The sequence below is a fragment of the Helianthus annuus genome, chromosome 13 (genome assembly GCF_002127325.2).
Source record: "Helianthus annuus cultivar XRQ/B chromosome 13, HanXRQr2.0-SUNRISE, whole genome shotgun sequence".
NCBI classification, from domain to species: Eukaryota; Viridiplantae; Streptophyta; class Magnoliopsida; order Asterales; family Asteraceae; genus Helianthus; species Helianthus annuus.
Genome location: NC_035445.2, coordinates 1,380,640 through 1,394,222, shown reverse-complemented (window position 1 = coordinate 1,394,222; position 13,583 = coordinate 1,380,640). Strand labels below are relative to the sequence as shown.

Genomic DNA, 13,583 nt, shown 5'->3' with positions numbered 1-13,583 from the left:
TTCATATATAGACGGGTCAAATTTGCCACCTCTAACCCAATATGCGCATTCTAAACTATGATTTTTGGTGTTTACCATATTAATTGATGTTCATTGTTTATTAGTTGCTCTTAGATTAGTACAACCGGATAAAGTAACAGTTTATTTGTCAAGCTAAGTGATGGAGTACCATGAAATAATGGGTAAGATTAATGCTAAAATTTTGTAAAGTTATTGTTGTCAGATGTGTGAGGAGTATCCCTGAATCTATTATGTTATATCTCTTTTTGTTATTGTTTATGTATGTGGTGTTATTGTTCTTTTTGTTTGTGTTCATGTATAAGGTTCATATTGGTGTCTTTATGAAAGTGTCATATCACTAATATTCCTTAGCATGTATATTCTTTATTTGTTTGTTATAGTGGCTGAATGTGTATATTTATTAGTTGATTTCAGGGATGGTGATGAAGTGTTAATAGTTATTGTTGTTTGGTGAAAGGAATAGAATTGGTTGGCAAGCTCAAGAAAGACTTGAAGGTTGCAATGAGGAAAGTATGTTCACATCAGTTGTAAAGGGGAGTCCTCAAAACTTGCAAATTGGAAACAAACCCGACAACGATGGATAAACAAGAACCTATTGTAAGTGACGATGAACACGTTACCCGGGCTAAGGCGAAGCGTTATGGTAAGTTTTTGATCATTTTCATGTTTTGATACAGACACGTTTGGAGAAAATATATTTTTTTTTGTTTGTGTAGAGATGGAATAAATGAAGGAAAAGTTTGCTAAGCTTCTTTTAGGATAAGATTTTTTTTTGGAATAAGATATGTTTGCGGATGGCAAAGGTGCTTCATCCGCTTTGGCATTATCAAATGTCGTTACAAATCTTGCTGGCAATCTTTATTTGTGATTAAAAAGTTGTTTAATTAAATGGTTTTTGTTGTTTTTCATGTTTTTTTCTTGTTAAAGATCTTAATCTTTATCTAATGGCAAACACGTCTGCAGGGAGTTCTCTTTCGTCTATGATGGCATGTCCATTTCGGCCCACTTGACTTGCCGTGGTCATTATAGCAGACTTAATAGCAGCAGGAGACCATTCCGGGTGGACGCTTTTGATCAGTGCTGCTATGCCTGCAAGATGAGGACAAGCCATTGACTTGCCGTGTTATCTTTCACTCATATCCTTGTAAGAAAAGTTCTGTTTTTAATACAAATTATGCATAGTTTTTTCTTCTTATGTTATAATTCTGCATTTAATACAAATATAAGCATGATTCCTTCTTCTCATTGTGATGGCTAATTAGCATTTTACAATAACATATTGGGTCCTTTAATTGACTTTTACCACATTAATTTGCGAATATTTGCTTTTCTGTAAGTCTTTATAAGATAACGTTGGTATCGGCACAGGTTCGGTATGCACATGATTATTTGGATCTTTTTTAAACTTTTCTTCAATCAAACCTACATGCACTTAATTTTAGTATAATGACATTTTACGGAGTTGAAATACATATATGTCAAATGAGTGGGGTCACACTATTTTTTATTATAATATACTCTTAACTCAAAATGGTCTTCAGTCTTCTTTATAGTATATGATAATCTCATTTTTTGTGACATGAATTTTATGTGTATGGAGGTCAATTGATAACATTGTTTTGTCCTTTTGCAGGGTATTGTTAATTTATTATTTGTATCATGTGCTACGTATTGTTAAGTCATTATGTCATTAAAATACCATTAATATACCTGTTCACCGGACAAGTATATAGATGGGCACGAGGCATCAAGTCAGCAGGTCGAAAAGAGGTCCCCTTTGAGGTGAAAGAGGACGATCCAAAAGCCTAAAAAATTGAGGCAGTAAACCATGTTTGAAAGTTACTACACTTTCCGCCCATGTTGTACGTTACCATGCATATGTTTTGCCTACCGTTTTTTGCATTAAACTGACACCATGTCACGTTTTACTACCCTATTAGTTTCATTTTCTATCGTTTTGTGGTTGTAACCTGTTGACATTCGTTTTCCTTTTATAAATTAAAGAATGGTACTTTTGTTTTTAATGTTGTTTAAAATTGTGTACACTTAATATAGATTAGCTTTGTTTGTTACGTTGTTCAACGTAACCCGTCCACCGGACGGGTATTAAACTAGTTCTTAAGGATACTCGATAGTTATATAATAAACTCCAACATCCAAGCGCATACACATATATTTAGAGAGGATGGTTCCTGTACAAATATTTTTTCTGTGCAGAGCCTATGAAATGCAGAATTAATCACGCAACTTACCCATGTAAATCACTCACAGACTCACAGTTGTATACGTAAAAAACTCAGCCTATATTCAAAATTACGCAACCTATATTCAGCCTATATTCGGTTCTTGGCTAGAGTTCAACATGTGGTCCACAACAAGTTTTCGACCCCTCATGGGCGAGTCTTTGAATTTAGTAGATTAGGATTTTCTATTCAGAAGGGGATGGTGGCGCAGTATGTTGCTTGTTTACCTGCTATCCTTATGTAATTTGTCTTGGTGATTGTAATGAAACAAAATTTTAATTTGAAAAAAAAAAGTAGGTGAAACCGTAAAGGTATATAAATTTACCGTTAAATTATATATTAACATTTCTCGTTGTGGTAATCATAATTAGAAAACATAAATGCCGCATATGCTTACCGAAACTTAACAGTCAAGTTGAGAGATGGAGTCCATAATACGCGACACCTAACAATCTAGAACAATCTATGAATCTAATCATATATTATGAATTTGATTTTTCTCTTCTTGTCTTCACATTATTGTTTCCCTTCCCAAATTCCAGCTGGTATTTGGGTTGTTTATATCTTAATATATTTGCCTTCAAACAAATAACCTACCAATCTAGAACATTCTATTACACGATACTATCATACTATTAATTTTATGAAAGAGTGAAGACTTTTTTTTTTAAATATATTACACGTGTATGTTTTTCTCAACATCCCGCATAAAAATAATCGAAAACGAAGTTATATTCAAACAAGGTTATATTAATCAAGATAACAATATACACAGATAATATATGTTTTTAGTAAACAAAATTTGGAAGGTTATATTTAGTTGAAAACATGTTGGTTGGACAGGTTGTACAGCCTGTCAAAAACGAGTTCGAGTTAAAACTGATATTCTTTCAAGACGACACTTGACAAAAGATTGTAGGAACCTGGGAAACATGGATGAAGCAGTGGAGGAAATAATGTCCAGCCAAATGTTGGTCCACTATTCAATGTCGTTGACACCTGGATATCGTTTCTGCGTCAGTTACAAATAGCTACACACGATTAGTAGATCAATCATTCGGCTTCATCAACACAACTCTCATGTCCATAGCGTGTTAATATAGACGTCATAAACTCTCTATTATACATGATCCAGGAGTACTTGTCATATGAAGTGGTATCAACGTTTTGTTACATCCAATAGTCTCAGAAGCTGTTGTAACAAATATGTTATAAGAGGGACAATAGTTTTAAAAGTGTGTCAAACATCCAAGAAGCCCGTCTAGCTCAGTTGGTAGAGCGCAAGGCTCTTAACCTTGTGGTCGTGGGTTCGAGCCCCACGGTGGGCGTGTCTATGTTGTTCAACTTTTTTTTTAATTAGTAACGGCTAACTTCTTCTGTTTTATTTTATAAAATATTTTTTTTATTGTTCTGCTCGTGTGAACTTGTTATTATATTAATTCGGCTATTTATTCCTTCTCATCTAAAATATAATATTTGTATACGGTTAAGTAATTGAAAACATTACCATATGTTACATTTATTTATTGGGGTTTGGTCTTGCTAAAGTTATTTTTAAAGTTTTTAGTTATCTACTTATGTATATCATAATACTAAATAAATGCTATACTTTCAAGTTGTGACCTTAAATACCCAAATTTTTCCTTTGTGACCTATTGATTCCTCATTCGTGGGTATGACATTGATTGTCAGTTGTGGTTTGGATAAAAAAACATTGTATAGGTAGGTTTTCTTTTTTACTTCTAGGGTAAAATCTCTTATGAATTATGAAATTTCACGATTTCGGCATGTGTGACCGATCAATGTAACTCCCGTGAATAAAAAAGTTCTTGGTATTTATAATCATGCAACGTTATCTATTTCAACAATGTCTCAACTACCAACGACGATGCCGCAAGCTATCAGAAGCCTCTCATGTGACAGAGCGAAGCACACTTCTCTATACCCCAACCGAAAGAAGCCATAATCATTAAACACAATGTAATAAGTCACTCCAAACCCATGTCGCTATGAGAGTTTTGATGTGCCTTGACTGGAAAAAATATGTTGTAATCGATTAAAGAAACATTATGCTTCCGCAGTGTTATATATTGATGGGTGGGCTAGACGTACAACAAGTAAAAAAATAGTGTAAAAGAAGTACGTTTAGCACACCTTATATTTACCTGATATTTATGTAGATTAAGAAAACTTCTACCGGATGTATTGCTTCTTATTCATGTCCCCTTTTTCTTTTTTTTTTTCTTTTTTTTTTTGTTTCACTTACAATTTTAAGATAGAGACTGTTATCTAAAGAATAGATTTACAAATTGGAAATCGGAATTAGTGAGTGTTTATACTTTATAAAAGGACAAGTAATACAATAGACATGACAAATGTTCGTTACTGGACAAATTTTTTGGGCTTGTTTAACACAATGACTAAAAATAAAAACATTACTACCAATGTGAACAGTTAACAAAGGATCTGTCAAAATATGTGTATCAACAAAGTCTACAAAGAACAAGAAAGAAAACTTTTATATCATCATCAAACTGATACAAACAAATACTTAAACCCTTTTCTCTTACAAAATACATAGGAACCAAAAAGAGCCACAAACTTTAAGAATGCTATTAAGTAACAAAAATAGATTGATTTATGTGTTAAGTGTTATACCTAAAAAGGGTTCACGTTGCAACTTGTTCGTCGTATGCCTTCTATTTCGAGGTAATTTCCCTATAAGATTCAGTTTATCTAATCATAATAAAAATTTCAGATACAACAGTTTTAATAATACTAGAACTATTACTCAATTAGCATATCTTATAAAATTATAAAATTATAAATCAATAAAAAAAAAAGTTGGTTCTGCAATGAAAAACCGGTATTACAGCAATAGAAATAATAGCCTTGTGAAGTTGGTGATCATTTATCACATACAACATCCACTAGAAGAATACAACTGATTTTAAGTTCCCTTTAAAATACTAAATATCCAGATTATTTTCACAAGAAATAGATTACATTTTCATATGTTCTTCTTCTGTAGAAGATCAAGAGACAATAAAAGTTCTTATGCCAACTATGAAAAGGAGTTCAACAATCATTATGCTACATTCTCTCATATGGTCGGCGTTATAAAAGAAAACTCATTTTTGTGGATTAAAACTAGATCTAAATTTGGGTTAGATTGGGAGAGATGGAAGGATTTTTAATATAGGGATGTAATGTTGCCGAGTTTTTCAGCTTCTTGCTAGTCCGAAACCATATTTCATAATGAAGTTTGTTGTTAAAAAAATATTCTTAGTTTTCCAATATATTAATGCACTACTAAAAGAAATTACAAAAACAAGTTACCACCCTCCAAACACACACCTTCTGTTATGAATCTTATGAGCCCATCTCAGCAGCCCAATTCAAAAAGCCCAACAAGTTGAATGGCCCAGTTAGTGTCTAGTGTTTGATCGATAGGGATCATTCAAGATATAAGCAAGATGGTTACGGGAATGTAGGGCATGAATGAATATTGTTAGAAGTTGGTCCTGGTCTTCTCATCTCTCTTCTGAAATTTGTTTCCCATCTCGTTCTTTGTTATTGTTTTAATTTCTCATTGTAATATTTCAATTGAAAGAATCGAATCACCGTAGTTACTTCACAATTGATTATCTCTTCGTTGTGTTAATTTGAGTACACAACACCTTCTACTCTATATCTACTTTATTTCTACAATCAGTTTACATGCACTCCATAGAATTTGAACCCATAAGGTTATAACCATTTGGTTGAAAAACATAACACTTTATCATCTTGATGTCCGCTTAGGGACTTCTACCGGATAAATACCTACCAGAATCTAAATCTAAAATAGCCTTTTAAAAACAAAGAACTTTCTTTACAAAACAAAATACTTTTGTTGAGTTCTTTTCAAAGACCTAACTACTCTTAAAACAATTTTAAAATGAGAATTAAATGGAGAATTTCTATACCAACTAAACCTAACAATATAAGAAATGATAGGTCAACTGATATAGATTTAAAACAACAAGCCCGTCTAGCTCAGTTGGTAGAGCGCAAGGCTCTTAACCTTGTGGTCGTGGGTTCGAGCCCCACGGTGGGCGATTAATTCGGTTTTTTTTCAAATCTGTTTGTTTCAATTTTATAAAGTAATTAAACATGCGAATATTTCTAAAAATAAAATACACAGTTTAATCATATAATTTATATTTTATATGTTTAGTCTTCTTGTCATCGAGAATATATATTGTTGGAGTAACTAAATAATTTACTATAGTTACAAGCATTTATGCTTATTGATTTAAGAGTAGTTGTGTTATATCTCTACACAACATTATATGTATTAAGATGATAGAAGACTCTCACCGATTGGATTCTTGAAACCACGAATTGATTTAAGAGTACTTTTGTTATATCTCTACACAACATTATATGTATTAAGATGACAGAAGATTCTCACCGATTTGATTCTTGAAACCACGAATTGATTTAAGAGTACTTTTGTTATATCTCTACACATCATTATATTATATTTATTAAGATGATAGAAGACTCTCACTAATTCGATTATTGAAACCACAAAACTATAGTAAAGAATTACAAAACTAATACTGAAAGGTATTGTCAAAATATAAATATTGTTGTGATTGTGACGATGAATGCCAAGTTGAAATGGGTATTGGGATAAAGTGATGGTTCAATAAATATATAAAAAAAAGTAGATGGATATCACAAAGATTTTATTTTTCCAATAGAAGTTTAATTACATAAATTTACTAAGATCACATGACAAGTGACCATTTCAACATGTTAGGTGGATCAATATAGCCCACGTGTATAAAGGGTAGCCCACAAACATTCAGATTATAATGTCGTGAATAATACTATGAAGTATGAACAAGTAAAATCATTTAAGACGATTGAGGAAATATACATTTCTTCTCTATACGCACGTCTCATAGAAGCATTAATCACCAAACACCGTGCGATAAGCTATTTAATACTTGACATGAATTGGTTACAAACTACACCAAATATTCCATTTGGTCTCATATCCTCATGTATCATGTTACTAATCATTGGTAAATCCAAAACCAAATTTCTTTAAAATCTAATACGGATTACCATACCGTTATGTACTTAGTTGACTCGATTCTGGATATGTGTGGTTCAGTCAATTTTGATAGAATAATAGGCTTCCCCCCTCCAGACTATTCCGAAAAAGATTACACATTTATTTTAAATTGTATATGATGTAATATCCAATTTTTTTTTTTTAATTTTTTGCCCAGGTTTGAACCCGGATGTCCCCTCTAAAAAGAATGTGTCTCTACCAAGTTGGTTAGCCCCACATTGCCAACTTAACCAGTGGACCATACAATTTATTTTTATATTTTGCTAAATACTCAGAATAAACATGTAGTAAATTCTTATGGTCGTAAAATTGTTTTTTTTTTTTAATTTGTTGTTATAAAAACAATCTTGTTAAATGGTAATACAACGATTTCACAATATTTTTTTCTTGCGTCAGATCACTAAATCCATTCAGCTTCAAAAGATGTTTGGAAGTGGAAATTGTAGGTGGAGTAAGGTTTTTTTGGTTTTGTTTATTTGTGATCAGATCCTAAAGAAGGCCTCCCTAACAGAGTAGGATGTCATTTGGTCGTTCTGGAATCGGTGGGCCCCACCAAAGCTGAACCATTTTTGTTGGAGGGTGTCGATAAATATGATCCCGTCAAAGGTGGAGCTTTGCCGGCATGGAATAATTCTGTAGAATTCTTTATTCTCCGGGTGCGGCATCCAGGTTGAAAAGTGGCGGACCCAGAAATTATTTGTTGGGGATGCGGATAAGGTGTTCAACCATATTTTCAAGGGGTGCGGTAAGATTTTTTTCCTAAAATATACACTAAAATTTCTTTTTCAAGGGGTGCGGCAGCCCACCCTGACCAAAGGGTAGGTCCGCCCCTGAGGTTGAGTCGACTGACCATCTTTTAGTATCTTATTTGATGTCGAAATCCGTATGATGGGGTATTTAAGTTTGGTTGAAGGCTTGAAGCTTCAAGTTTTGTACTCATATAGCTCTTGTGGTGAAGTCTTACATACGACATTCTTCTACGTACACATTCTTATTTTCAAATTCATGTATACCTTGATTCATACATAACTAGTACAAGCTATGTGGATCGTGCGACGATCAGTATAATCGCGGGTGCACACGGGATTATAGTGATAGGCGTATGAGAACCATAGAGTGTACTACTGTGTATGGTAAGACACGGAACGTAACATGACCCCGAGTAACGAAACGGACGTAATGTGGTTAAAACATGGTGGATACGCCGCTGGTACTTCCTATATATAAGTGTTTTCACCATGTTACCAAACTTTCGTAAAACGTGCCATGAGAAATTCAGTGTGTTGCAGACCTTTTGGACCTAATACAACTTCACGCAACTCACAAACGCATTATATCCGATTATTCATGACGAGACTTCATCCTTAACACACTACGTTTATCTATCCAACACTTATGCTATTCACATACTTGTACTCTTTAAGAGCCATTCTTTCATTCTATACTCGTATTATTTTATACAAAACTCGTTCGCAATCCAGCTTGTTTAAACATTTGAGTCCTAACTTACCTCATTACCTATAAAATAGCCTCCCTATTCTTGATTCTTGTGTAACTATACTTAGTATCTCTCTATTGCTTTATTTAAAGTAACAAACCTTTTCGTTCCTCTCAATAAACAGGTTTTACGAAAGTATGATTTTTTTATACTATCCTTAAAAACTTCCCCTTGCAAATCTACCTTGATGTTCTCCAAAATTTGGTACTTTTCAAAACTTTCAAACTTCCCAAGTTTCAATTCTTAATGATCACCTTTATGCCAAAAACTCTTTCAAGCCTTCCTCTTGAATAAATTTCGGGACGAAATTTCCTAAAGGAGGGGAGACTGTAACGCCCTGCGTTTTCAAACTTCCTACATTTAGAAACCTTACGTGAAATTCTATCTTTGGAAATCTTGTGTTCTTATAACCATTCTTTCATTGTAATCGTTGTAAAATACGGAACTTGCTTCGTAAATAAAACTTGTACATTACACTTTTTACCTAGTTAAATCATTTTTATTTCATATTTCACCTTGTTACAAGTTAGGGGAAACATTGTTGTACATTATTACACAACTTAACTAACAAAATTACTCATTATAATGTTTTAAAAAAATAAAAAAATAAAGAAATATGGCAGCCCCAATTCAGCAAAATTCAGCCCATATAGTTGGGTTTTGTGGACTAGTTTCAAGGTGTAACCCCTTCTAAACACTTCCAAAGCCCAACCCATTGAAACCCTAATCCTTCCCCCTATAAATACCACTTATAACCAGCCTCCCTACCACTTTTGCAACCCTAAAAACTCACAAAACATCCACCAAACCGTAGCTGAAAGCAAGGGTTCGAGTAGATTGACACCCCTTCACGAAAATGAGCATAACTCACTCAATTCTTATCCGATTCACTCGATTCTTTTTCCTACTTGCTTGTATAATCATGGGGTTCGATTCCTAGACTTCTCCTTGGAGAAATCAGACCTGGAAATGCCCCGAAATAGTCCATAAACTTTCTGTTTGTTTTTATGTTCATCAAAAACTTGTTTAAACCTATGCAACTTGTGTCCAACACATCTCATACCTATGTCCTAATGCTTACAACTTATCCCATGGTTCGTTAAGCTTAAAAACAAGGTTGAGACATTTAAAATCAGAGGATTAAACCTCATAAACTTGGTGTTTTGTTTAGGGTTTTTAACCCACAAGTCATGTCAAACTTTGTCTTTGATACATGAGTGATTATGGAACAACTTGGGTTGTCCAAACATACAATCCTCACATGATTTGATGAATTCTCTTAGTTAGTGTGTATATTTCTTATTCTTTATTGTATGTTCATGACCCTCCTTGGTTGTTTTTTTTACATCAAGTGTAGTGGTGAACACATAGAGGTGCCTAAATGGAAGACTTGATCTTCCTACCTCCTACATGACTTCTATGACATTTGGAGGTACCAAAATGAAGATTTTAATCTTCTACCTCATGCTTGAACTATTGGACATATATTATATAACCTAAATATATTATTCGAATAATCGAATCTTTGATGATGAACTAGTGTTCATATGTCGGGGTACTAGATTACATCATCCTAGACTATGATAACTTGTCACGATTCTAATGGAACCTTGTTCCATGAAAACATCTAAACTCCTTCGAGTTTCCTAGTGTCAAGAACAAGCATCATATGTACTAAATGATTATTTTCCATGTTATTCTCATATCTTATTTTTATGTTGTTTTAAACACCGAATCTCGACTCTAAACATACTTGAACTTTAACCCTTATACATTCGGACTCTAAATCTCTACTCGTCAACAATTGGATAATCGGAAAACATATGCAAACTTTGTGAGTATACTCGTACTTTTCCCCTTTTTACTTTTACCACTTTTGGGGTGTAACATGTTTACCTATTGAAACTTACACATGAACTTTTGTCTAAACACATGAACATTCCTATAACATGCTTGTATATGTGATGACTTGATACTTTAAATTTGGGTGATTCTTATGTGTGGAACTTATCATTAACTTCGTACGAGCCAAACCTTGACATATGTAGCGCTATAGGATTAACGACCCGCCTCTACTGAAACTTTGGTTATGTCATGAGCAAGTTGCGTTTTCTTGGTTTGATATGTTAGACACATGCCATATTTAATGTTTATCTTGAATCGCATGCTTGCTATGAGGAATTGTTCACACTTTTATCTTATGCTATGTATGTACCAAACTTGTATACTCGCCTTTGCTTTTGCATTGAACTTTATTTTAAACATGTTACAGGTTGAGGATGATGATGCTATGAAAAGAAGTAGAGTTGATGCCTAGATACACATATAGACGTTTAGGTTTAATATGTTGTATAAATTTTGATTATGTTGTTATGTATTTCCTTTGAACTTGTTGTTATTCGTATTTCTTGTATTGTTGACAATTTACTTATGAAATGAAACCAGTTTATTAAATATTGTCACAAATAGCGTTATGAAGTCTCTTGCAATCTTCACACTTCGTCTCATCCCGATGTTTCCGCCATTGGTTGGGGTGTGACAGATTGGTATCAGAGCCATAACTATAGGGAATTAGGGAAAGTAGGAATGCTTTAGCCTAGTCTATAGTTTTAGAGATTTATTCTTATGTTTTGCTTGAAACTACTTGCATGCTACCTTATTTGTTCTTATTTATTCCTTTTTTTTATCTTTTAAGCATATATGTCGCTTATGTGTTAACACTTGGCATGCTATATTTGCTTTATTATGTGCTAATACATGTTTTATTGTCCCATTCATTATGTGCTATTCTTAATATGCTTCATTGTGCGTTTAAATTTGTTTGTTTATTCCTTTAACATACTCTTTCCCTCATGCATTTTACTCGACTATTCTAAATTCGTAAACACTCGAGACGAATTCACCAAAATAGGCGTGAAACCCACAATTTGGTGAACGACTCTCAATCTACCTATTCTTTTTTTACACGAGATATCGCCATTGAGCTAGGAGTGAAATCCACATCTAAATGGCAAATCTCAAATTTCAAATTCTAGTGGACCCTCGTCAACATGTCGAAATTTAAATTTTGACCCGACGAGTACCAACCACACTTAGGATACGAAATCGTCAAGATAGGGGTGAAACCCGCACCTTGTCGACTAGTTCCACTCCTTGATTTTTTCATAAATCCCGCCAAGTCTCGAAATTTCGATTGATTTGGGACATGTAGTAACCGGAAGGGTAAATACCGTTAACCGACTTGTCGGCGAGAGTATTTTACCTATTAGGCCAAAGCATGCTCCTCAAATTCAAAAGACTTTTCGACCACTTTAGTTAGTCAAAGTTCCGTTTGGAACACTCCAAACTTTGGTCAAACATGTGTTTCTATTGTTCATTTTATACGATGCAATCTTTCAACCTCGAGTTTACCTTTGATTTCTTTTTTCACACGCACAACATATCGAACCTTTTCGATACATTTATATATGCATGATTTTCATATAATTTAAATTCATATTCCTTGTAACAACTAGTGGAGAGGTATCATCGAGATTGGAGTGACTTCCTTACCTTGACGATTGACTCCACCCCTCTTCCCTTAAAACGACCTCACCAACGAGTTAGGGGTGATTCCCTTACTTAGGTGACCGTTACCCAAAACTTCTCTTTCAAAATATTTTATTATGCAAACCCGATCATGTTTTATACCTAAATCATTTATCATTATTCAAAATACCTACTTATACCGATTTCAAAATACATTGTTTATCAAACGTACTTCTTATTCTACCATCCATTTTCACTCAAATCATATACACGAGATTCTTAATCATGTCTTTACCGTTTTACTACACGAATTTCCAAACCTTACGAAATCTACCTATCAATTCAATCGGTCTAATGAATCTCTTGCCCATGAACTTCACATCTGATTTATTAACTGAAACACGTTCACATTATATCATCATACTAGAGACTTCCACTCTTAATCGAAATCAAACTAACCTTTCTCAATTACTTATAAGACCTCATAGATGTTATATGATCGTTTTACCAAATACTCTTTCCAACATCAATAAATCCTTTGTTAAAATTATTTTTAAACTATCACTAAGTTCTTTTACTAAATTTCTTTTCTAAGGGTCGACGTTTTCACAAGAACTTTCAAAGTTCAAAATTTCATGTTTTGGTGCAAATGAAACAAACCCGTTATTAAAAAAAAAAAAAAAAAAAAAAAAAAAAAAAAAAAAAAAAAAAACCTTCTCTACAACGCTTAACTCGTCATCCAAATTTCAAAACACGTGGGCTAGAAGACTTCATGGGGACCGACAATTTTCAACATACGTGAACTTCTTTTTTTTTTTAAACAAAAGTAGCATTTCAATCATTACAAAATACGTTAAGCATGACCAATGAGTACTTTATGTTCCTTTACATATACAAACTATATTCTACCTTTCAAACCAAGCTCAATCTAATTTTGATTCGACAAACTCAACGTTTTGTTTAAACAACTATACATGCACATCATCATACACATTTTAGACGATATCTCGCGATAACATCATTTATATCGTTCGTATCTACATACTTAACCTTTTTTTTCTCCGCAATGTCTCAACGTACACCATATACGCAATATTTATTTTTCATACCTACACCTATGTTCATACGTTTTATGCTTGTACTCATACACATACTACTTATA

At 33.4% G+C, this 13,583-nt stretch overlaps 1 protein-coding gene and 2 non-coding genes across 3 annotated transcripts in view; all 3 read left to right on the top strand.

Moving 5' to 3' along the window:
- Window positions 1-597: 597 nt before the first annotated feature.
- LOC118485570 (vignain-like) overlaps window positions 598-13,583 on the top strand; it is a 56,156-nt gene continuing 43,170 nt past the window's right edge. Inside the window, exons 1-3 of the mRNA XM_035981799.1 lie at window positions 598-664; window positions 7,553-7,597; window positions 7,882-8,064. Coding sequence (XP_035837692.1) covers window positions 598-664; window positions 7,553-7,597; window positions 7,882-8,064 — 295 coding nt within the window. The remainder of the gene's footprint in view (window positions 665-7,552; window positions 7,598-7,881; window positions 8,065-13,583) is intronic.
- TRNAK-CUU lies at window positions 3,520-3,592 on the top strand. The gene has a single exon. It is a non-coding gene; the product is annotated as a tRNA-Lys (tRNA).
- On the top strand, window positions 6,292-6,364 carry TRNAK-CUU. Its single transcript has one exon. It is a non-coding gene; the product is annotated as a tRNA-Lys (tRNA).